Below are 23,802 nucleotides of genomic sequence, written 5' to 3' on the forward strand. Positions count from 1 at the left end.
TGTATAATACGCACCCTAAAAATGGCATGTTGATGCTGGAAAAAAGCCTGTACCCATGTGTAATACGCACCCAAATTTTGACTCCTACTTAAGTCCGTAAACGTAAAATTATTTCAGAAAAAAGATCATCTTTGGGAACAACCGGATGTTATTCTGCCGGTCAGTATCATTGCGCATGCGCTCGCAAACTCGATAGCGAAGAAATGTTTCGGATTTGTGTAGGGTACATTATGACAGCAAACGAGCAGGTGATCGAGCAAGCGTCTGATACGAGAGCATTGTGTTCGTATGGAGCGTGTTTGAAGTGAACAGCAGAGAAGAAAGCGCATCTGTAATGGCGGCCTCCGTATCATATCCGGATTTAAAAATTCAGATTTTTTTTGTACCCATGTATAATGCGCACCCCAGATTTTACGACAATAAATTAGTTAAATTTTGCGCATTACACTACATGGAAAAAAACGGTATATACATATATATATATATATATAATATTATATTGGTCCACGGACAAACAAAACATTCAAGTAAACAATACAAAAAGTAAAAACAAAAACAAGGCACATACAATGAATAAATAAGAGCAGTGAATAAATAAATAAATAAATAAATAAATAAATAAATAAATAAATAAATAAATAAATAAATAAATAAATAAATAAATAAATAAATAAATAAATAAATAAATAAATAAATAAATAAATAAATAAATAAATAAATAAATAAATAAATAAGCGCAGCATGGTCGAAATGGAGCAATTGTGCATCCAGTAGACAGTCAGTATATTGCGCAAAAGTACAGGAGGAGTTGCTCACAGTATTTTGTAGACTTTTAATTTATTTATTTTTAATAGACAGTGACACACTTGCGTCCACGCATGGCTTAATTACCTTTCCCCATCAAGCATCACGTTTCCATGTCATGGTATGTGATGTGAGCACACGTGCCTCCCTCACCTTGTTGGACCATCTGCGGCATAGCCCCTCTCCAGTCTCAGCTGCTCATCAGCGCTTCACTTTGTCTCCCAATATGCATCGGCGTCTCAGCTGTTGTGTGTGCGCATGTTTGACTTCAGCCGTGGAAGTGCAACAGGAGCACAGCGCTGCCCGTGGCACATGGCCAAGGGTGATGCAGCTCTTTGTAATACACAGCAGCACACTGAGCAAGCGCTTAGTGAGTCTTAGCTTAGCATTACGCTTTTGGTCCCCACATGGAAGATCTCATGAAACCAACAATTCATTTCCATGCCTTTGTTTCACCTGAGCTAATGATTATTTACTTTCCATTTACTGGCAAACTTTGCACATATATATTCAAAACGTGTGGTCTAGCTTTTGAGCCCGCAAGGTGCTTTGTGGAACATATTGAGCGGATTTAAGCTGCCATTGTTTTAATATGGATCAAATTACCAAATGTTGCCTTGGTGAGGAATATGTTGAAGGTTGTCTCCCGTGTTTGTTCTGTTCATTAAAACGCGCACTAATGCAAGAGTTCTAATTAAAATCTCTAATTAAGACTGCGCGTTGACAAAGAGCAGATCACACTGTAAGAGCCTCCAGGGGTAGCTGCTGTGAAATGCTAATAACGAGCCAGGCATGGAAATGTCGTAAATAAGATTAACTCAACTTTAGTCATTGAGCACTCTCAAAAAGCGCAGCTGAAACAAAATGTTGTGCAATAATAATAATAATAATAATAAATAATAAATAATCACAATTAATGTTGATTATGTTGCCCCCAATGGTGAAATACTGAATTACAAATGTTTTTTTTTTGAGTCAGTGCAGCTTTTATTGCGCTTCGATTTTTTATTTTTTTTTTAGCTTTCCTTTGTCCTTCGCTCGACCGCACACATTGTACTCAAAGACGGCAACATTCTTTTCAAGTTTAATTTATTTAGGAATGGGCTGGACGCAAACTTTCCAAATTGCGGCAGCCCGTTGAATCAATATTAAGAAGGTACACGATGGACTGTCTAGGACACGAAGTACTCGTCGGCTCATGTTAGACTTTAGTCGCGTCGTTCTCTTGTCCCTTCGTCTTTGACGTCGGTGAAACAAGATTCAGCCGGTAGATGAGGGAACATAGTCGCTCTAATTGTACGAAGTAGAAGAAGGTGAATGGATCGCAGCTTTGGCACCCGCTGCATTGACTTGTGTGTCTGTGTGTGTGTGAGCGGAAACGGTTTAATTGAGCACAGCCTTCCGTTTCACGGATCTCGGCCGCAAATCAAACTGAGCCGCGCTGACACTGTTGCTGATTTCTTGGACTGCGTGAAAAGAGAATAAAAAGTCGGTCGGATACGTGGCGATTGTAGTGACTGTCAGTAAACACGACATTTTTTTTTTCTTAGAGAATTTGAAAACCCTCCTAAAAATGCAGATTGCAGCTTTCCTACCATCGATTGGATGGCCGAGGCCTGCAAAATGCAGACGCGCAAATCGTCAAGAGAGTATTTAGACGCCGAAAGCTCGAGGCAACGTCGTCTTGAGGCGTTTCGCGGATATTTATAAATGAGGACAAACAGTCGTTGTTCCCGTGATGGGAAGATGTTTGTCGATTCCGTAACAGCCAAGAATATTGTCACTTTTATTCGTTTGAGCCTCAATGTGAACGAACGGCGTCATTCTTCACGTTTGTCAAACAGCAGCCCGACCGAAACCGCCACCTTCCACGCGGCGTCCCGTCTTCTTGACACCTCAGACACGGTTATACAAATTGTGTATCGTCTGTTTTGTGCAGCCGGAGGTGGAGAGGATCAAATCTCAGCTTCATCCGGAAAAAAAAGGTGCAAACAGCACCGGGAAGGATACTTGGCTTGCAGACAGCAAGTGTGGCGGAACTGACGGGTCGTCCTGGCTGCTAACACCAAGTCGGGTGTGGCGTCTAATTGCCAACAAGCGATCTACGTCCATTTTCACAAGAGCTGCCCGTGCGTGTGTGTGTTTTACCTTCTCCACTGCGAATGAGTTCATTCTTTTCAAGGGGGTCAATATGGCGACAATTTTAGCCGATGATGTATCCCCGGCGGCGCCGCGCGGCATTTCTCAACTGTCATCACCATCCCGCCTCAATTACTTTGAAGGATTGTGCGACGCAAGGTCGTTGGCTCGGCAGCTAGCTTCCCCACGTACGATTTTTGTTTTTTTCTAAGGACTCTAATGAGTCTCAGATTCGATGTTGTTGATTTGAAACAATCTGCTCATTTTTTGAATGCACATTTATATGCAACAAAGGGCAAAACAATTAGAAGCTAATGCGAAAGAATCCAGCAAACTCCAACTTAATTCTTACAGGAACTGGCTTTGTCTAGAATTTTCTATATCTACCGTCAAATTCATCAAATTCTAGTTGTGTGCTTGTATCGATTGTTTTTAGTCTGAATCGGTCGGCGTTGTCACACACAAGTCAAGCTGAATCTATTCAAACACTTTTTTCCCCCCGTCTTGTTTGTTTGTTACAGCTCTCCTGGGGTGAGCAGCTCCGATTTCTAGTAGCTTCTTTTTTTTTTTTTTCTTCCTCTACTCCCTGACATTGTTGGCAAAATGCAGGTGCATTCATTATCGTGTAATTACCCCCGCCGTTGGTCCGGCTTTGTATTATTTATGACGTGCTACATTCTGCCCGCGCTGTTGTGACAGCAAAGGTAAAATGAGCGAGCATCATAGAGCACGCGAGCTCCGCAGGCGTCATTAGGGAGAAGTCGCTCTCAAGGCCGCCTCGAGGAGATCCGCCGCTAATCAGTCTCCCCGTCCACTTAGCTTTACCTTCGTCCCGTTTTACGACGTCATTGCGCGTCAGAGTGGAAACAGATGGTGGGAGCGAAATCGCTAAGTAAGTGAGGCTTGGCGCGCGGCGGTGACGGCGACACCGTGCCCGCTGACGCATCATCTTTCAAGGGGGCTTTGAAAGCCGGCCAACTTGGGAGGAATTCCGGGGCAGGTATGGAAAAAGAGGCGGGGCCTGTGAGTCATTCGTTTAGTGAAGCGGCAACTCATCTGAAAGTCATGCCAGGAGTCATCCAGATCACGGGGTGCCACGGAGATTCCGGGCTTGGTCTGACTCACCGTTAATGAATCTCGGCTTGGGGTGTTTTCTGCAATTACTCCCCAAATAGTTTCATAATATTTCAACATATCTGCCAAATTTTGGCATCACTAAAAATAGCTCAGCTTTCCAATGATATCTGCAGGAGGCTTCTCTCTGGGCTTCTCAGTGCAGCAGTAATATTATTAGGACTAACAATATATTGTTATGTGTTGCAACATCGCAACAGACTGTATGGTATCGAAGCTAAAGAGATGAATGATGAGGCAGAAAAGGTCCCCTGCTGAGATGCAAGGTGATAATTTGTGTGTGGACTTTTGCTGCTGCATTGTTTGGACGCCACTCTCTAACCTTCACTCACTTTGTATTATTCATGACCCCAAACAAGACCGTCACTTGTTTTACAAATGAATAATTTGCCACGAAAGGCGTCACAAGCTAACAGAGGCCGCTTTCATCCAGACGACGCATCGAATGATGCATGTTTATGAAGTGAGATTGTAGAAGGTCCTTTCGCTTCTCCGCATAGAAGCAAAGGGCCAGTCGAGCGTCCCTCGCGCGGTAAACATTCCCAAGTCCTCACCTTTCAGTTTTCTCTCAAAGCCCGAGTAGGTTCTGGTTGCGGGTTGTAGCCGCCCTCCTTCCTCGCGCCTCGCCGACTTTCTGCAACACAGCAGCATTTATATTTCAGCGGCTACGTATGAATTATGCACAGCAAAGCGCTAAGAAAGGGTTTTAATGATGTCTCGCCGGTCGGTACAAGGTAGCCATCGGGTCCGTCTGGGCCGTCGGGTCGGGAGCGTCGACTCCAACGCCGTTTCAGGTTTGCAGTCGGCGCACAGGTTCGGGCGAGGACCTTCGGGTTCCGACCCTGTCAGAATATTGATCGGCGCTGACATCTGGCGTAATGATTCTTTGTCAGCCAAGAAAGAAACGGACGGGGCCTCGATTCGACTCGTATCGCGTACCGACTTTTAATTAAGAGCCCGTCGCCGTCTCCTTTTGACCTCGTCATCTGCGGACGCTGTTGATTTTGTGTCAACGCCCGAATGCATCCTACCCCACCCCCTCCACCCTGATGCAAACTGTAATTGCGATTTGCGGAAGACGTACTAAATCTCGAAACATGGCCCCTCCATTAAAAGTTAAACAGGTTCACTCCTGAAAAATGTCTTCCAGCCGAGATCAGGAACATTGTCATGTAGGGCCATGCATTATAATTCGATATCAAATATTTATTGACGACGAACTGGCAAGTGCAACATTGCACATGTGTTACTTTGCACACACACACACACACACGCACAAAGTGGCTCAGTATGAACCGCTTGATTGGCCGAGTGATGTCCCCTGGGAAACATTTCAAATGCATGCAGCTGGTTTGTGTATTTAAACTTCAAGACTATATTATAATAATCCGACCTCAAGAACCGCCGCCTTTTGGACCCGCATATAGTTTGGCAAACAACACCATTTTATGCACAGTGTACTTTAGGAAGAGCCCCATTTGCATTTGTAAGCCAACTAAAACAACAGAGAGCCTGCCGGGGGATAGAAAGGAGGAGTAAGACAAACATTTGATTTCCGCCGCGGGACACCAAAATGAATCATTTAACATCTATGTGCTGTTATTTACACTTCACTTGGTCACTTTGAGTGAGTGCTGTGCCACAAGAGGAAGGAGTCATCTCTAATCCGGCTGAAGTCCAAAATAAATTTTGGAATGCAAGATTTAGCAGCTAACAACTGTGTTCTTTCCCAACAATAACACCAGGGGATGCAATTTTTCCCGTACAGTTAGGTTTTCTTTTTTTTTTTTTTTATCTGCTGAGGGTCAGTCGTCTTGTGTAGAGCGAGCGTCAATAATGACAATCCAAAAATGTAGAAACTCTCAAATCCAATAATTCATGTTTGTTCCGATATTCAAACATGGAACCTTTACTTTATTTTTTTACTTTCCCAAGATATTCCTTTCAACCGCTTTCCATTTTTCACTCGTTATCACCTTTGAAGTGCAAAGTCTGTTAATAAGCTTTTTCTTTTACACCTCTGTGACTGTTCCTTATGTTAAATGACGAGCTAAGAATAACTGACGAAAGTTGACTCGTCCCGTGTTGTTTTCCAAGAAACAATGTGGAACTAATTGGCCGACCGCAAATGAGAAGTTAAAAGTCGGCGTGTTGTCCTTCTCCTTTTTTTCGCGGTAGGAGTGGCCGTTGATGGGTGTTAACTTCTGTTGCGATTATAAATCATCACCGCAAAGCGTTCACATACGGACGCTTCATTAGGTTCGCCCGCGCAGTTTAATGAGATCCAAAACAAAGGAAATAACTTGAGTGACACAATGTCAAAGACTGATTTTACTGAGATTTCTAATCTTAAAGAATTAGCCAGAATTCACTGCAAAACTAATTTTGTTTTCATGTCATTCTTATTTTTAATTTATAGATAATGAAGCTTTTCCTGACAAAGCTTACATTATGATGACTATAATTAATACATCTCACTGCCACCACTTCCTTCCTGCTCCATATTTGCATTAAAAAGTCTTTTTTTGTTAGTTTTTTTGTTTAGTATTTGTCTCATCTGACTATCTGAGCGGAAGCAACCTACTGACAGCTTCCCACGCAATTCAATAAGCATTCCCCATTTTTTTGCATATGCTTTTAAATCCATTTTATATGTGTTTGTATTATAACGTCCGAATGGTCGCTAACAAGGATCCGTGTCCGTGATTAAAATTGAAGATATCGACAGAACAAATTGGCGTCGGCGATGGCGAGATGGGCTCATTTGTTTCACGCATTATCATACGTCTTGTTGTTTTGACAGCGCATCCGGTGAGATGGCCGCGTAGATACTTTAATCCCAAGAAGGTTCATTACGCTAAAGCTGCTCCAGCCGTATTCCCAGCAGAATGCATCCAAGGCTATTGTCTTTCCCCACTTTTAATACCCCGAAAGCCTTTAGCAGCATCGGTCGAATGTGACAGAAATGTTGATGCTCGCGCAGCAGCGTAAGCAGCTATTGATGTTTGCATACAGCGAACCACACGTCTCTGGCAAACTCTGTAACGTTGCCCTCGTCAGAGTTTGCTTTGCTGGAGGCCAAAATTTGACATGTCTGTGAATGCTGCATCATTTATGGACTGTCAGCATTGGGATGGGTCGGCTGCAAACAGCGAGGTTTGGAGAAACGTTGACGTCTTTCCTCTCAATGAATGATGCAATTGGAGGTTTTTGTTTTTTTCCCCCAGCAACCCATAGTCCAAAGTGAGGAAGGATGACTTCTCATTTTATTCTTTTTTTTATTTTTTATTTCATGGATGTCTCGGTGGCGTGTCTGACAAAACCTCCATCCAGAGAAATATTATGTAAATTGATTTTGTATAGGTGCCACAATATGTAGAGGGGGGTAGGGGGGGCTTGCACAGAGCGCCATTCAAGCTAGAACCGGCAGTGCACCAAGTGCAGTAACTGGTGTTCAATTTTGAAATGTTTCTTCATTCCAATGAAAGTCTGAAATTATGATGTCATTGTGTCTGCATTGTCCGCAATGTATTTTGCCACGTTGAGGAAATAGAAATGTGTTTTGGAGTTTCCACACATTTTTTTACACTAAAACAGTTACCGTTTTTTTCCATGTATAATGCGCAAAATTTAACAAATTTATTGTTCTAAAATCTGGGGTGCGCATTATACATGGGTACATTTTTTTTTTTTTCCGGATACCATTCGGAGGCCGCCATTACAGATGCGCTTTCTTCTCTGCTGTTCACTTCAAACACGCTCCATACGAACACAATGCTCTCGTATCAGACGCTTGCTCGATCACCTGCTCGTTTGCTGTCACAATGTACCCAACACAAATCCGAAACATTTCTTCGCTATCGAGTTTGCTAGCGCATGCGCAGTGATACTGACCGGCAGAATAACATCCGGTTGTTCCCAAAGATGATCTTTTTTCTGAAATAATTTTACGTTTACGGACTTAAGTAGGAGTCAAAATTTGGGTGCGTATTACACATGGGTACAGGCTTTTTTCCAGCATCGACATACCATTTTTAGTGTGCGTATTATACATGGGGGCGCATTATACATGGAAAAAAACGGTAAGTCACTTAACGTGTTAATTTAGGGTTAAAATTAAATGTCTGCTATTTTTCTGTGTAATCCAGTATGACCCAGGAAGTGGAAACAAAGTGGGGAAGGTCGTTATTGTGGAACACAAAATGGAGCTTCCTACAACTACAATTGACCAATGTAAGTACAAAAAAAAAAATCAATTTTTGTTCTCTGTAATGCTAAATGAAATCTTACTTATCCATGACTTTGACTGACAATTAGTTTCTAAAAAGGAAGCCTGTCGCCGTCATTCAAGCGCTAAAGACGAATCCGAGCAAGTACGTTTGCGAGTCCATTCTCTCCATCTTCCCAGAAGCTTCTTTTCGACATTAAAAACACAGCAGTAATAATGACCGGCTCCGCATAAGCCCCGAGTGTCTTGAGAGTGGTAATAAAGAGCAGCTTGACTTCAACCTTCTGCCGCACACGTCTTTTCCACGGCAATGTGATGCGAGCATCTTTGCTGGTGACGCGAGCTGCATTTTAATACAATACTCTCGGCATACTACATAATGCATCGCGTGCTCCCGTCTATGCTTTCAGTGCCCCTCACATGAGGCCTCACCATCATTCCACTTTACTGACACCTTTGCGAGGCCTCTTTGCAGGAAAGAAAAAAACAACAACTCCAAACAAACCCAAAGGACACAATCTCGTGAGAGAAGAGAGATGGCGAGCTCTGAAACAATGAAAACAAACAGAGCGGTACTATTTGCCGCGGTGAGCGACCACAGCGAGCGGCAAATATAGAAAAAAATCTGACGACCATGAAAAAAAAATTTTCTCTGCAAAGTATTCAGAGCATGATAATTGTCCTCATATTTGATGCGTGGCTTCACAAAACCACGCAACCCCTGTGAAAGACACGCACTAGCCCGTTGTCACCTTTGGGCCTCAAATCAGCTAGCGTGGGGTGAGAGATTAGCTCACTTGCCGGGCCGATCGATGCATTGATCATCGGAGCATGAGGAGTCAGTCGCTATGCGTCACGGAGGCGCTCCTTCAATGTCAGGACTCGTCGCTTTGTTTGCGCCGCCAAAGCGGCCACACCTCTCCGGCGGAAAATTAATGATTACGAGCAAAGGTTAATATCCACTCAGCTGAAAATGAATCAAGACTGAATTAATGAGATCATTACTTGCATGGATTGATAATGAAATTAGTCTTCTTTCCAAGCTGCGGGCTGCCGAGGTATTGATTTGGAAAGGAATGCTTCTGTAAGCGGAGCCCTTGACCGGACGGACGCCCTCTGCTGGGAGGTCCTTGAACTTTTTAGTTTTTGTTTAACAAACAACCTTCAACGTCCCGCTCGCTAACACAGTTCGTAATGTTAAAATTCAGTGCCCGCTTTGTCCGCCTGGGGGCAGTATAAAACAGAAAGATGACTCATCTAAATTTCTCTCAGCTCATCAGTACGGCACTTATATTAGTCGTGTGTTACAGAAGATACAATTTTATTTTTATTTGTGTTGACGCACTGACCCTAAAGGACGATGTTGCATAATGTACAGTAGATGCTATTTAGCATTAGCTAGTGGTCTGAAAGGATAAGCTACTGTATGTGGTTGTTCAAGTAAACAATGCGTTTAGTTAGTGTTTTTGTTAGTGTTTTTGGATGTGCACACCTGAGCAGTCATTTATTACTCAGTGAATTTAATAGGCAATTTTGCTCTTTTAATTGTGTAAACTAACTGCTATAATGATCTCGCCGCATGCTGATAGTTTGCTTCTGTGCTGGATTTTTTTAATTAAACTTCAGCCCAAACTTTTTGGCTTTAGAGTTGTCTGCTCATTTGGATGCCGGCTTGTTGTTTTGTACTTTGAAACGTGCATTTTGGGTCCTGGCTCCCTGGCCGGTTGTTAGTGAAGCCATAAAAGCGCTATAGCTGAAGTTGTTCTCTACTGTTGGAACATCTTTACAATCTGTTACCAGAGAAAAGGTGTGATGAAAGAGACTGCTTGATGACAGACGAGCCGAGACAGATTCTTCTTTCACTGACCTTTGTTTTGGGGGGGGGGGCTCTTCGATTTTGTAACTCGAACGAACTCCTCGCCGCCGTTACAAGTTGTTAACGTGACGACCAAAAAGATCTATTGTGCAACACTCGCTTAGCATCACGACTTTAGGATTCTTCTCTCGTCCCTCCCCAGTGAAATTTCGGTGCTCAAAATTAAAAAAATAAAAAGAAATTGCAGAAAAAGTTTGGTCTCTTTAAATGCATTGGAAAAGCTGTAGCGTCTCCATTTGAAATGGCGCAAACTTGAGATTCATGACATTCCCTCACACTTGTCTCTCTGGCCCCCAGCTTGTACCCACTTTGAGGACCGCTATCCTCCAGCTTTTTCTTCCCGCGCCTCCGTCTCATCTGTCGGAATGCTTTATGTGCGTATGGACAAAAGCTATGTGTTGGTTTGCAAGGTGCCACGGACAATCAAGCACCCGCGGGAGTCCGGCCCTCAAGGAGCCAAACAAAAAACACCCAAAGCTAGAGAAGCCCTTATTTTTCCTCTCCTGAAATGAATCCATCAGATTAGAAGATCCTTCTGTTTTTTTATGGCTTTTCTTGGGCTTGTGCTGCTTATTAGCCATTCTGCAGTGGCGCTAATGATGTTATCGCCAGCCACGCGTTCCATTGTGTCCGCCGCGGCTCCTCATTTGTATTCCTCGTATTGACGTCGCCCTCGCTAGTGTCAAATGTACCGCACGTCGAGGTATCGGTCGCACTAAAGAGCTGATCCAAACAGACGTGCCGGGCTATTTAAAATGATAATGTAGTCGGCTTGCGCAATTAAGAGACACGCAAGACCTTGATCTGATTCGCAATCTATAAATTATGGCATAGCAAACATTCTCCCTCCGGGCCGGGAATAAAATTTCGTATCTATAGATGTATATAAGGAGATAGAAATGCACGTACGCAAAGTTGTACATTGAATTAGGTGCATTAACCCCGACGCACTTTTGCAGTTTGTTCTAATAGCGCATTAGCATGCTGGATGCTAAGCGGTAATTTATGGAATTATAGCCGTATCGCTCGAGTAGTGTAAGAACATATTTTAAAGTCATGACTGGTGGAAATGAAACCATACGATAATTGGCCTGGAGCAGCCACTTTTGATTCGGTGATAAGAAAAAAAAAAAATGAAATTGTGGCCCATACACATCAGCCGCCCTCGGCAGCGATTACCTTCTAGAAGTTGAATTTGCATCTCCTTGTCTCACTGGTGTGTTGTTATTTACTCTCATTCATTTATATTCCTGACATGGCCTTCAAATTCATTTACACGTTGTGCCTGCAGGTGGTGCAGCGGAGCAAATATAATTAAAACTTCCCTACTTTTGCTTTGAGCCTTTTGCTCGTCATTAAAAGTCCATGGTTTCTCCGTAAGCGTTTTCCGGGTCGCAACGCGATTGAGAAAGATGTCGCCTCTGACTCCGTCCGTGCTCTTATATCACCTAAAAAACGTCGATGGAGCGAGATTAATGTTTCGATACCGCACTAAAGCCATTCGCACAGTTTGAGAAGCCGTTTGCAATCTTCTGCTTCCTAATGCAGGCATTAATTATGTATGCCTAATTTATTGGTTTCCAGTATCAATGCGCTCGTCTCTCCGTGATTACTGTTTAATTGGTGATTAGATAGCTGCGAGCGCCGGGCCACGCTGGCTGTCATATTTCTTTTTAAAAGCATCTTTTGTGCAACGCGTACGTGTAAACAGCTCGCGCTACCTGCGTTAAACAAAGAGACGCCGGCTCGTTAATTAGCGGAAGGTAGGGCGGGCGAATTAGCAAACCTTGTAAACAACACAAATACGCTAGCGCCGCTTTTGTGTGCAAGGCCGGCCGCCATGTTGCGTCCTTGTTTTTGCATTGCCGGCGGCTCGAGTCCACCTCCGTTCCCGTTTTGAGCAATTATGGCGGTTTTGGACAAAAGTAGTTCTCGTGTCTTTCCCAAGTATACTTTTCATGCATGCGTAGACGGGAAAATGAAGCAGACGAGCTCTCTTCAGGTGCAAAGAGACATTTGCCACCGTTCAAATGATGACTCACTCAAGTTGATGACAGTGATCGGGTCGACGCGGGAAGCCGTCGGAAGACGTTTTGCGTTATTATCGCCGTCGCAACAATGGAGATGGCGGATATTTTGCCACGCACAAACAAGGCGCTTAGTGGAAATGAATTGGCTGACGGGAGACTTTTACACCCGAGTGGTGGAGTTGAAGCATTCCAGTGGGCCATGGCAACTGCTCTCGTTTATGCTTTTGGCACAAAAATAAAAAACATAAATAAGAAAGAAATGAGTCCCAGGCAAGGATCTGTGTGTATTGAATAATTCCTGGCAGGTGCCTGTTATTAAAACAACAACTCTTTTCGAGTTTGCTTTGTGTTCACACATGGCTCGCTGCAAACATACAAATATTTGATGTCGGTGCAGAAGTCCATTAGGAAATGAGCAACTTCACGGGCTGCCAAAGCAAGCTGGCGCTCATGCAGCTTCCTTCCACTACCCCTCCACCCCCAACCCCTCACCAGCTGGGTGTGGGAGTGCGGCTCCGGTCCTCCAGCAGTTTGGCATCGCTGTTGTTGCTGCAGGAACTGCAGCTACACACACACGCACACACACAGACGCAAAGAGCCCCTGTGGCAATCCGCCCCCACACTCGGTCAAACTTTTGCTACCGACAAAAGTCGATGGCGGAGAAAATGCATCAAATTGAATGAAAGGAAGATTGCGTTTAAATTGTATTGACGTCTTTCCAGATTTAAGTTGGAACTAAGCATGCATGCCGCCTCCGATTCTAGTGATTGATGAACCGATGAATCGGACTCAGTCGTTTTATCGTGTTTATCGTCGCACCTACTTCTGCTTGTCATTGTCACAAATGGCAAACGCGAGTTGAGGCGCCACGGCAGGGGGGGGGACGGCGAGGGTTTGACGAGCGGGTGCCGTTCATCCATCACGGGGCGTTGTCTTTAACGGCGTGCCGGGGCCGCCGATGAGCCACATAACGCCGTGCGATCCCCGCCGGGAGGAGCAGTTCAAGGACAACTTAGCATGCCTTTCATGCTTTGTAACTCTCGCAGGATGGATCACAGCACTCTGGCTGAGAAACAAACGAGTAGGAGGTAGCGGGTATGTGTGTGCGCGCGGGTGTGTGTTATTGACAGATTGGGATCAAAGATTGAGCTCCCCAATGCGAGTGGCTACGGCAATGTAAATAAGTGCATATTCGTGGATGAATTATAAACGACTGACTTTTTTTTTTAAAACAAACGGCTGAGTAGGAGGAATTTTTTGGACTTATTTAAAAGGTTCGAGCAAAGGTCTTCAATTAATACCTTCGGAACCCAGACCTATTATTATTTTTTTTTTTGGTATATTTCTATATGTGCAAATAAAATGAAAACCGATTTGATACTTTTTTTTCCTCTATTGAAAACCCAGTTTGAGAGAACAGTACATGCCTCCAAGTTTGACATTGACTTTTGGGAAAGCTGCGAAGTGCTCAAGGTTAGCGGCGCAAAGGGCAGCGTGGGACTTGCCTTGATGGCGGCGGTGGTGCTGGCTTTCCTTCCCGGGGTGACGAAGTGCTCCGCAGAGAGCAGCGAACGTCCAGCCATCCTTGGCCGCCCAACAGGCGGGATTAACGGAGCCATGCATCATCGCCGTGGCAACCAGTGATCTGTGGCAGGCTTATTTATTGACTCTGCAGACGTATCGATTGTCTCCAGTGAGGAAAGTCCAGACGCGCTCAACTAGTTATGTAACGTAATTAAAATAATAATAAAGATAAAGAAGAGTGGTGTTCTTCTTGGTTCTTTCAAGATTTTTTTTGTTTTCCAGCACCCAGTTTTTTCTGCATTTAGAAAAATTGGTGGTGAATGTTTGGTGAGAGGAATTATGACAATAATTAAACTCTTTTGGTTTGTGAGAATAGTACAATTTTTCAAGCAAAACAATTAGATATTTTTTTCATTTTGTACATTTACAAAAAAAAAATACATTTACAATTATTGTACTTTTTTTTAAAAATATTGAATAAAATATTTTACAAGACCAGATATGAATTTTCATTTTGCGAAGAAAAATTACATTTTATCCAAGTCGTCATAAAATCTGAATTATTTTTATTAAATCTCTTTTGGCATACTCTGGTCACTTAAATTAGCACATCTCTATTGTAATTTCATATTTTTTTTTTTCAATGTGTCAGCACGGGTCATGTACAAGGTCATTGTCCTTTGAAAGATTCTATGAAAAATCCTGGAGTCTTTAAAGGCAAACTTGTGGCGCATGCAGAAGGTTAGCATCACTGACGTGTAATTTGGAGCAAATCCAAATGAGAATTAATGAGCCTTGGTAGAGGTCGTACCTTTCTGTTCCAGTTCATCCACATTTCTGCTCATTGGTTAGCGCTTTTTATAACTAAAGTGTCTTAGAAAACATCAAATTTGGCTTCCGCCGATGGCTAGGTAGCAACCTTGGTGCGTTTCTTCTTTGTGTTTTTTTTTTCTTCTTGACGTCAAACACTCCCTGACATTGCCAATGTTCCGACAGCAGCGGCGGCAGCTTATTTAACAAGCCATTAATCTCTAACGACAGAGGAGAGCATGGCAGCAGATGTTTGTTAACAAACGTTGGCGGGGCTCATCTGTGACGTTCTTCAACCTCACGCGTTGCCGCCACGTCGGGAGGACCACGAGGTGAAGCACGAGGCAGTTGGCAGGAGTTTGCTATTATTTCCATGTTGGAAAATAGTTGTGTACCCTTGAGAATGAATAGATAGGTTTGTGAAAGAAATAATTTTTCCGCTCCTTTTTTTTTTTTTAATAAGCGAGTGGCTAGGCTCATTGAAATGGGATGAATTACAAAATGTGCGGCCATTTGCCAAACGAATGATTACTTTTCCTATACAAAGCACTTGGTTATGAAATATTATTTTGATTATAAAACAAGCATACAATTTGAAAATGAGCCTTTGCTGCACGGAATAAAAGTTTCTCATCACCATTTTGTGCAATTTGTATCGTAATTGTGATGGATACGTCGACCGGGTTAAAGGCATCGCAGAAATCAAGACAAATTTTAATATGTTCCCATCAGTCATTTCTAAAGATAAAATATTTTTTTATTTTAATTCATTTTGTAAATTGGACTAGAACACAGATGTCAAACCCAAGGCCCGGGGGCCGGATACGGACCGCCACATAATTTTATGTGGCCCGCGAAGACAAATTGTGCATCAAATTCATGTCATTACTTGAATTGCAAATTGTCTTCACTTTTAATATCTTTTGCTTTAAATATTTGACCAGTTTTTACTCATCTGATTCGAAAACGAGTTATTTGTCAGTTTGTTTTGTAGCTTTTACTGTACTATATAATATAAAGTGCTCATACATTTATTTGGATTGATAGTCATAATGGCCCTCCGAAAAAGAAGCTATGACTACAATGCGGCCCGCGAAAAAAATGAGTTTGACACCCCTGGACTAGAACAATAAAATGCTACCATAATGTATTTATTCATTCAATTTTCTTTTTTTTTTAACTGAAAATGTCACTAGCCGATCTGCCTACATTCTCATCATTTTCTGAGCATCTCCATGGAGGAGAATTAGCAATTAGCAGCTTAGCGCGCAATGCGACGAGGGCGGCAACACATCTTCGCCGCTCACAGTCATCTGTATGCTAATGTCAACCACGTAGAGAGACTCCAATTATCGGCTAATGCTCATGATACGTCAGTGTTCTTATTTAATATGGGCGCCGCTAATGAGCGCGGCGAAAATAGTGTGCACATTAACGCATTGGTAAACAACAAGGTCGTTGCATGTGCAGAAGACTTGTTCCTTATCATAAAACTAATAATTGTATCTCTTTTGTCCAAAACAGATATCAAGAGAATGGATATGTGGAAAGTTCTCCTTTAGGGTGCTAAGGAATGAAAGTGAAAGGTAAGGACACTTTCAAAAGTATATCGACATGTGTTGTAATAGTCGTCGTCGTTTTATAGTTGGAAATATAATACCATGAAACCGCTACTTCACGTTTCGTTTATCGCGGCTTCACTATATCGCAGATTTTTTTTTTCCCAAATTAAAAAAAACATTTAAAAGTCAAAATAAAACTTCTAAACTGAGGAAACGTGTCTAACCTTTAGGACAATGAAGTATTGCTCCAGATGTTCGTTTACATTCCTTTAGAGGTCCGTTGTTGGTGACTGTACTTCGTGGATTTCACTTATCGCGGGAGGTTTTCGGAACCAATTATCCGCGATAAACAAGGGATTACTGTATGATTGTAAATTAATTTAAGATTAAAATTTAAAATTTCGTCAGTATATTTCGATATATTTGAAAACAAGTTGTACTATCATACTTGACCTAGTTATGTCTGTCACATAGAATTTGAAATAAATAGGATTCGCCAACCAAAGCCAAAGTGTGACTCTTTGGACCACAGGCGGGGTATCGTTCAAAATCAGTATACTGATATTGGGACATCAACAATAATCTCTGAAGGTTGTGGAACATTTAACTTTGCGATTGACGTTTGCCTTCAGCTACCGCCGTGCATCTTGCACCACATTTCTTGAGTTGACAGAAATATTAGAGCTCACATTTTGACGGTAAGGTCAGAAGTGGAACCTGTCGAAAATAACTGCACGGTCAAATTTTGTTGTCACGTTAGAGGTCGGCGGTAATCATTTTATTATGATGATGAACTTTTTAACGGGTTAGCCAGTGTCACCTCCATGGCATAACTTCACATACTTGTGGGAGTTGTACGCAAGAAAAATCAGCATTTTCCTTTGTAAACAAAAAAAAAAACATCATCTCTTTTTCACAAATATAAATATATTTTATGTTTTGGTATGTACAGTAGTCATCTTCCATCATCATCATCATTAGTTTTGAGAGGGGGAGCAAATGGAAAGTGCCGCGATTATGTCCAAGCGTGCCCTTCGACCGCGGAGCAGTTGAGGAGCGTTTTTGTTTCGTCGAGTTGGTAGAAGGCTGGCGGTGGCGACGGGTTCCGCTAGACCAGAGAACCTCGAGATATGCTTTCCTCTTGTTTCTCCCATTCAAAATTCTGGCCTGTCATTTGGTAGAACATCATATTAAAGGGCTTATAGAACTTGTGCAGTCGCCGAATCACATCTGGCTCGATTTTGGGGTGAGTTCTCCCTTTGGACTTGCCCAGGCAGCGGGGAGTGCTGCTGTCCTCGGGCTTCTTCAGACAAGGGAAGCCTTTCGTCTTGTTGAAGTAAAAGTGTTTGTCTGTGACGATCCTCTTGAGTCCCAAAAAGTCCTGGACTTTGGCCATCTCGCCCGCGGGGTCCACAATGAGCCTCTCGCCACTGACAAAGTGCATTTGGGAAAGAGGAAAGTACTGCATCCAGCTTTCCAGGTGCAGTGCATATATCCCAATGCGCAAAGCGCTCCACGAGGCATCTATCAGACCCAGGGTTCGGTTTTTGAAAGCGAGAACCTCGAAGGTGGGGATCTCGGCCTTCTTGGACAGAGTCTGCGTGTAGTCCGAAATGGCCCTGGTGACGGGATTGCGCACCACGATGATGAGCTTGATGTCCCTGGCCATGGTGTGGATGCGCTTGGGGGCTTGGTTGGTCACAAAGTAACTGGGGGTCTTCTCCATGGTGATCTGCCCCTCCAGCGTTGAAGGCATCAGGTCTCTGGGGAGGAAACGGACAGAGACGTCTTAGTGTGCAGACAGATATGGAAGGATGCTTTCGATTTTGTGGGTTTACCCATCATAGACATGTCTACCAAATACCATGTTGCTAAGTGATACTGAATTCAGGAGTAAGTTGTTTTTTTGAAGTACCATTGCAAATGGTAGATTTCCCATGTGTTTTGGGGTATGGGGTCTAGATTTGTTTGTGGGTCTACCGTATTTTCCGGACTATAAGGCGCACCTTCAATGAATGGCCCATTTTAAAACTTTGTCCAGATATAAGGCGCACCGGACTATAAGGCGCACCATTAATACAATCACAACATAATAACTTGAAATAGTGAAAACAATAACAATATATCAATAATGTTATTATCACACAACACACAAAATAAACATATAAAGCTTAGTACAAAGGAAAACGGTCAGATAGATCAGTAAACTTCAAAAGTTAAAGTTAAAGGTTACAATAACAAATAAACAATTTTATGAAAGTTGAATGAATTTTTTATTAGAGGTATTGAGTTCGTTTTATTGTCTTTATTGTTGTTTGAATAAGAAGGGTGATATTGGTGTTTGTGACTGCAGTAAACAGGCCAGGTTGCACCATGTCAGATTTTTAATTCAAATCAAATTATTCTCCATTTTATCTTTTTTGTTTCAACTTCAGATGCAACAAATTACTTTATAATCACACAATAATGATCCATAGTCTTTTTGATTCATGATTCATAGTCTTCAGCGGGCCACTTATGATTGATTTTATGACACAATGCTTTGGGTCAGTTTAAATTTAGTCGCGAGCGGCATTTGGTCTGCGGGCCGGAATTTGGTCCATATATATGGCGCACCGGAATATAAGGCGCACTTTTGGGAAGATTTGAGGTTTTCAGGTGCGCCTTATAGTCTGGAAAATATGGTACTTATAATAGACCTGTCTACCAAATTTCATGTGGCCAAGCAAAACTTGCTCCAAACAAACAAACCTGCAGCTCAGCTAATTTTTGTGTGCGTCCGCTTCCGAAGACTAGCTAAAAACGACAAACAAAGCAATCCCAACTATATTACCGCTCGCTATTATGTTGCATTGAGCAACGCGTCGTATCAGCTCAAATAATTACACCCATGAAGTCATGCGCCGGAGATAAAAGACAAGAAGATGAAACGGCTGTCGAGCGAGCATGCGCATTGCTTAATTGACTCCATCTGTGTTACTCCAGGAGCTGTTTTGGAACTTTAATAATGAGTCGACTGCATATCATTAATACCGGGGCGCCAGGGGCATTGTTTTGTCATACATTTATTAGGCATGCTATGCTCACACTGTGCAAGGGAGTTCTATTCACCCCCCCGTACACATTTCAGGTCTTTACGTCTGTTGCTCATTCAAGTCCGCCGCCATTCATTAGGAGTTTCGAGGTGATTATTTGTCGTAAAATCGCAACGCCCCTCACATGAGGAACACATCCCACGCAAAGCCATTTGCCATGGCTGCCAATGTTCATCTCACCCAGGTGGCAAATCCAACAGCAGCAGCGTCATTGCTGTTTCTATTTCAGTTGAACTAATAATACAGTGTAGCGTTAGCTTCCGGCGAAAAGCTTATCAAATGTTTACACTTGACGCTCCACGCTCCCCGCTCCTTTTGTGGGTCCCACTGCTAAATTGGTCCATTAGATCCTCTATGACTCTTACTTAACTGATCACAAACAGAAAGGCGGCAGCTTTTCTGCAAAGCGCGATTCAAAACGACGCCGAAGCGAGTCGCGTTTGCTCGCTAAATGAGCAGAGCAAAGTGCAATTATGGCGTCTGTTACGTCTGGGAAATGAGGAAAAGTTGCCGTGATTGTGCTTGTAAGAGCAGCTTTCCTCCTCTTTTGTGTTTTATTTCGCGCTCGCCTGTGATATCTCAACACGCGGGGGCGGGTGTTGTTTCAGACTTACACTTGCCACGATATACTCGCATCAATCATTTGCACGGCGGACATATTCCAAATGAAGTCTTCTACGCCAAAGAATCCAATTTAGCCAGCAAAACATAAGATGTGGTTACGGACATATCGACCACCCACTTCGCTCGCACCCACGTCATTGGTTTCCGAGCTGAGAATCTTGCAAGTGGCCTGGTAATTGCATCTCAAGTAACAGTATTGCCTTCCTGATGGGTAATTTCCCTCTGGGTTGTGTTTGTCTCTCGACAGTATGGTGCCGCGCATACTCCGGGCGTGTGTTAGGGAAATTAAATCTGCAGATAGCAAAGTGACCAGAGAGAATATTCGCTTTCATTAGGTGCCCTCACTTTCCGCTAGTAATGCCGGGCTGAAGGTTTGTTTTTTTATCTTTTCCAGAAGGGCTCCTGCAAACTTCAGTTAGGTACTATGCCATCGCCATAAAAAAAAAAAAGTTGAAATGGAATCACCTCGGCACAACCAATTTCCAACTCCATAGACACGACCTCATTGGTAATGTGCCGCGCATCTCGCAAAGCATGTCCAATCGTTCAAGGTTACCTTTTTGGAAGCATTAAAACCGATCGTCCTCATCCGGCGCAACACGGAACATTATACGTTTAATTATAGGACAACACAAGCCCAAAGACTTGTTTTGATGGCGCGCCGCAATCACCATCATCATCATCAGTCATGGATCAAGTGCGTTTGAAATGTCAGCAGCCAAGGAAATCACAAAGCCGATAAACAAGCTAGTTGTGGAGGGAGGGGGGCATCGAGCGGAACAGCGGCAAATAACCGCAAACGCTGACCTCCTCGTTTTGGTTCGTTTTGATTTCTATTTTCGCTCGCTAAGCTTGACGCGGGTCATTCGGGTGGGTAGGCGACTAAAACCATGGATCCAAACAGGCCTTCCTCGCCATCTGCTGTTTACCTCAAATATTTGTTTTCCGCATCTCATATCGTATCTCGTTAGTGTATTCCGGTAGAGTCTTGTGAGTACAGCGTTTAAAATGCCGTGGACTCCAACATCCCAACACAATTTCCGGCGTCTGCGGAATCCAGGGACTAATTTTCAGGCTCAACGAGGTGAGAGCCAATTTACATTTGTAGAAACTGTTAATCGTTCTGAGCTGTTTGCGGCGGAAAAAGTTCGTCCTCCCGAGAAGCTCAACTGTCTCTCACAATTAGGGAAGATGAAATAGACACCTCCGCTCGCCCTGGCTTCATACCCGTTCGGATCAAGCCTGGCGTCCTCTACGTCAAAGACGACCAATTATCCCCAAAAAATCTCAGTCAAAACCGCTGCCGCATCCTCCGAGAGCAAAATCTGAGAGACGTCAGAGCTTATGAGAGCAGACAAATGTGGTCCTGAATCTTTCTTTCAAAAAGAGAGCGTGATTTTTCGAGTGAATAATGGAGATTGAGTCTCTTGTAGTTTTTGTGTATTATCGACTCGTCTGCATTTGTGGCTCGGGACAAGAATCGTAAGCAATTATTTTGTTTTTCTGAGGAGGGTCAAAGCAAACATCAGGAAGCCAAATAGATGGTTGAGGTCGTCCAAGCGGCTATTTATCACCGCCAATCGGCTGATGGATGCTACGGTCAGTTTGCAATGAATAAGACATGGCCGCGCATTGAGCGACATGTTTGCGATAAGCACCGAGATATTGCTTCTCTGAGCACACGGAGGAAAACACTCCAAATGAGTCATTCCTCAACAAGTGAACGCGTTCTTGTTTGGCACGCACGTGAACGCAAGCCCACAGGCCAGAGCAAAGGCCAACGCTGGGTCTGTTTTGGAGTGGGAGGCATTGTTGCTGTCACAGTTTACAGTGCCGCTTTTTTTGGCGAACAGCAACGCTGTTCACGCCGATCGGCCCAGTAATGATGCGAGCGCTCGGATCCAGATGGGTTTTGTTTTTGTTTGTTTCCAACCTGAGTGTGAACTTCCCACCTGTCAGTGTTTTCTAAGCATATCTTAGCTTGAAGCTTATCCACTGGGCACTCGTGTGTTTTGTTTGGGTCTATAAAATAATATCAGTCCAAACCGGTGGAGGGGTTCAAGTACACGAGAAAAAATATTTCCTCTTGGTATACCCATTAAAGATATTTAAGATATTAGACACTCAGATAAGCCTCACCAAGTTGACACCTGTGTGCTGGGACTTTTTAAATAAGAAATACCTTTTCCATATTTTTTATCACCTATGTCGCACCAGTCTTGGTTTCCTGATCCCAGGCCAATTAACACCCCACCGTTCTCTCAGCTAGCGCCACGATAGGTCACACTAGTTTCCTTAGAATCACAGCGAGTCTGGGATTATTCACTCGAGTCTTGTCTCGTTTCTGAGCTCAAGCTAATCAAGACTTGGCCATTCCAAATGTTTTGTCAGTTTCATTTTAGCTATTCTGTATTTGTTCGCTTGAGTATCTCTCTCTCTCCTGTCCTGGGTTAGTCAGTCTAGATTTCGTTAGTCACCTCCCCTCCGTTCCAAATGCTCCCTCACCTGTTTTGTGTCAGTTCTTAATCATTATCTTTGTCTCAGCTAGTCTGTAATGGTTCTCATCTCATCTGCTCGTGTCGTAGGCGTTTTCCCTTGATCCGCCTGTCTTGGACAGGCATTCCAGTTCTTTCCCAGGTGTTCCCTCACCTGTGTCATGCCAGTTTAGGTTTCCTGAGAGTCCCAGACAGTCAACCCTGCTGTCTTCCTGAATCTTCTTTCACCTTTATCATGCCAGGTTGTATTTCTTTCGTTTGTATCCAAGTCAGTCCTTTCAGGTCTCTTTTGGTCTTATCCAGTCATCTCTTTCTCTTCCAGGGTGTCGTCTCACTCGTGACGACTTAAGTTTGTCGTATTGCTAAAAATAGATTCTTTATCCTCCTCTCAAAAGTCTTTGTGGGTCAATTTTAAATGTGACTTACGTACATGCCCACTTTGAGACCCATCAGATCACATTTGGCAGCTGATAATAATCCATATCACGATTGTCAGCAAAAGAATAGTACATTTTTTGTTTACCCGGCACTACGTCAAGAACATTTGAGGACAGGAAGTGACAGCTGGTCCTGATCAAAAACCCTATTCCCCCGATCTCTCCCCGTCATCCCCTAAAGACCGTCGCGTTTCCAACGGCACCCGGCCAGCCAGGTACTTTCTTTCAGCGCACCTGCCAGACTGTAGCAGTCGCATCTGAAGCTTTTTGGACATGAAATAATGTGTGGGAGAAGAGCTATGAGGATGTTTGCAAAGCTGTTTCACGCTGCACCATTACCATCCTCAACAGTCGCCTGAAAGGGAGAGAAAAAAAAGTCTATTTTTAACTGAAGTCTGCGGAGACAATGAGAGCGCAATCTTATCTCCAATCAAATTCTCAAAAGGATATTGCCGTCTTTGCTGTCTCCACATTAGGACTGTACAAAGGAGGCTGCTGCTTTCCAATGTCTAGAAATAGATAGAACAAAGCCAAAAATAATGATCTTACATTTGCGATGTAATGCAATTAGAAGGAGAAACACGACAGACCCACAAACAGATCATTAGGTTCTTCTTCTCGGTCTCATCCCGTGGCCAAAAAATTTATTATGATAGGAGATTTTTTTATATGAGTACCTTTTGAAGCATTTTGGGTGAGACGCATTCACATTTCCACGTTTTTTTTTTTCAATCCATCCTGGACCTGAAGGTCAATGCGACACCACCACACAAACACAGAAACAAGTCTTCTCTATATGTGCAGAGAGGTAGAAAAAAGCAATTCAGCAGTTTTCTCCTCACAGAGAAATATCAGGACAAATTTAGCTCTACCTTTACACCCGTTGAGAGAGAGAAAAAAAAAAAAGTCTGACATTAAGTTTCAATCCCTTTCACGCCAGTATTAATGCTAAACCTCAGCGTGGCGGAACTCCCAACATTTTCCAAAGCTGCTCTACACGGGCAGCGCAAGGTCGCTGGCGAGCTGCCATGAAATACACACAA

General features: G+C 43.2%; 1 protein-coding gene across 1 annotated transcript in view; it reads right to left on the bottom strand.

The window, feature by feature from the left end:
* Window positions 1–17,020: 17,020 nt before the first annotated feature.
* hs3st4 (heparan sulfate (glucosamine) 3-O-sulfotransferase 4) overlaps window positions 17,021–23,802 on the bottom strand; it is a 49,369-nt gene continuing 42,587 nt past the window's right edge. The window contains exon 2 of the mRNA XM_061304222.1: window positions 17,021–17,871. Within this exon, the coding sequence (XP_061160206.1) occupies window positions 17,217–17,871 (655 nt within the window). The 3' untranslated portion in view covers window positions 17,021–17,216. The remainder of the gene's footprint in view (window positions 17,872–23,802) is intronic.

This window comes from Syngnathus typhle, linkage group LG17, assembly GCF_033458585.1.
Source record: "Syngnathus typhle isolate RoL2023-S1 ecotype Sweden linkage group LG17, RoL_Styp_1.0, whole genome shotgun sequence".
Taxonomy (NCBI): domain Eukaryota; kingdom Metazoa; phylum Chordata; class Actinopteri; order Syngnathiformes; family Syngnathidae; genus Syngnathus; species Syngnathus typhle.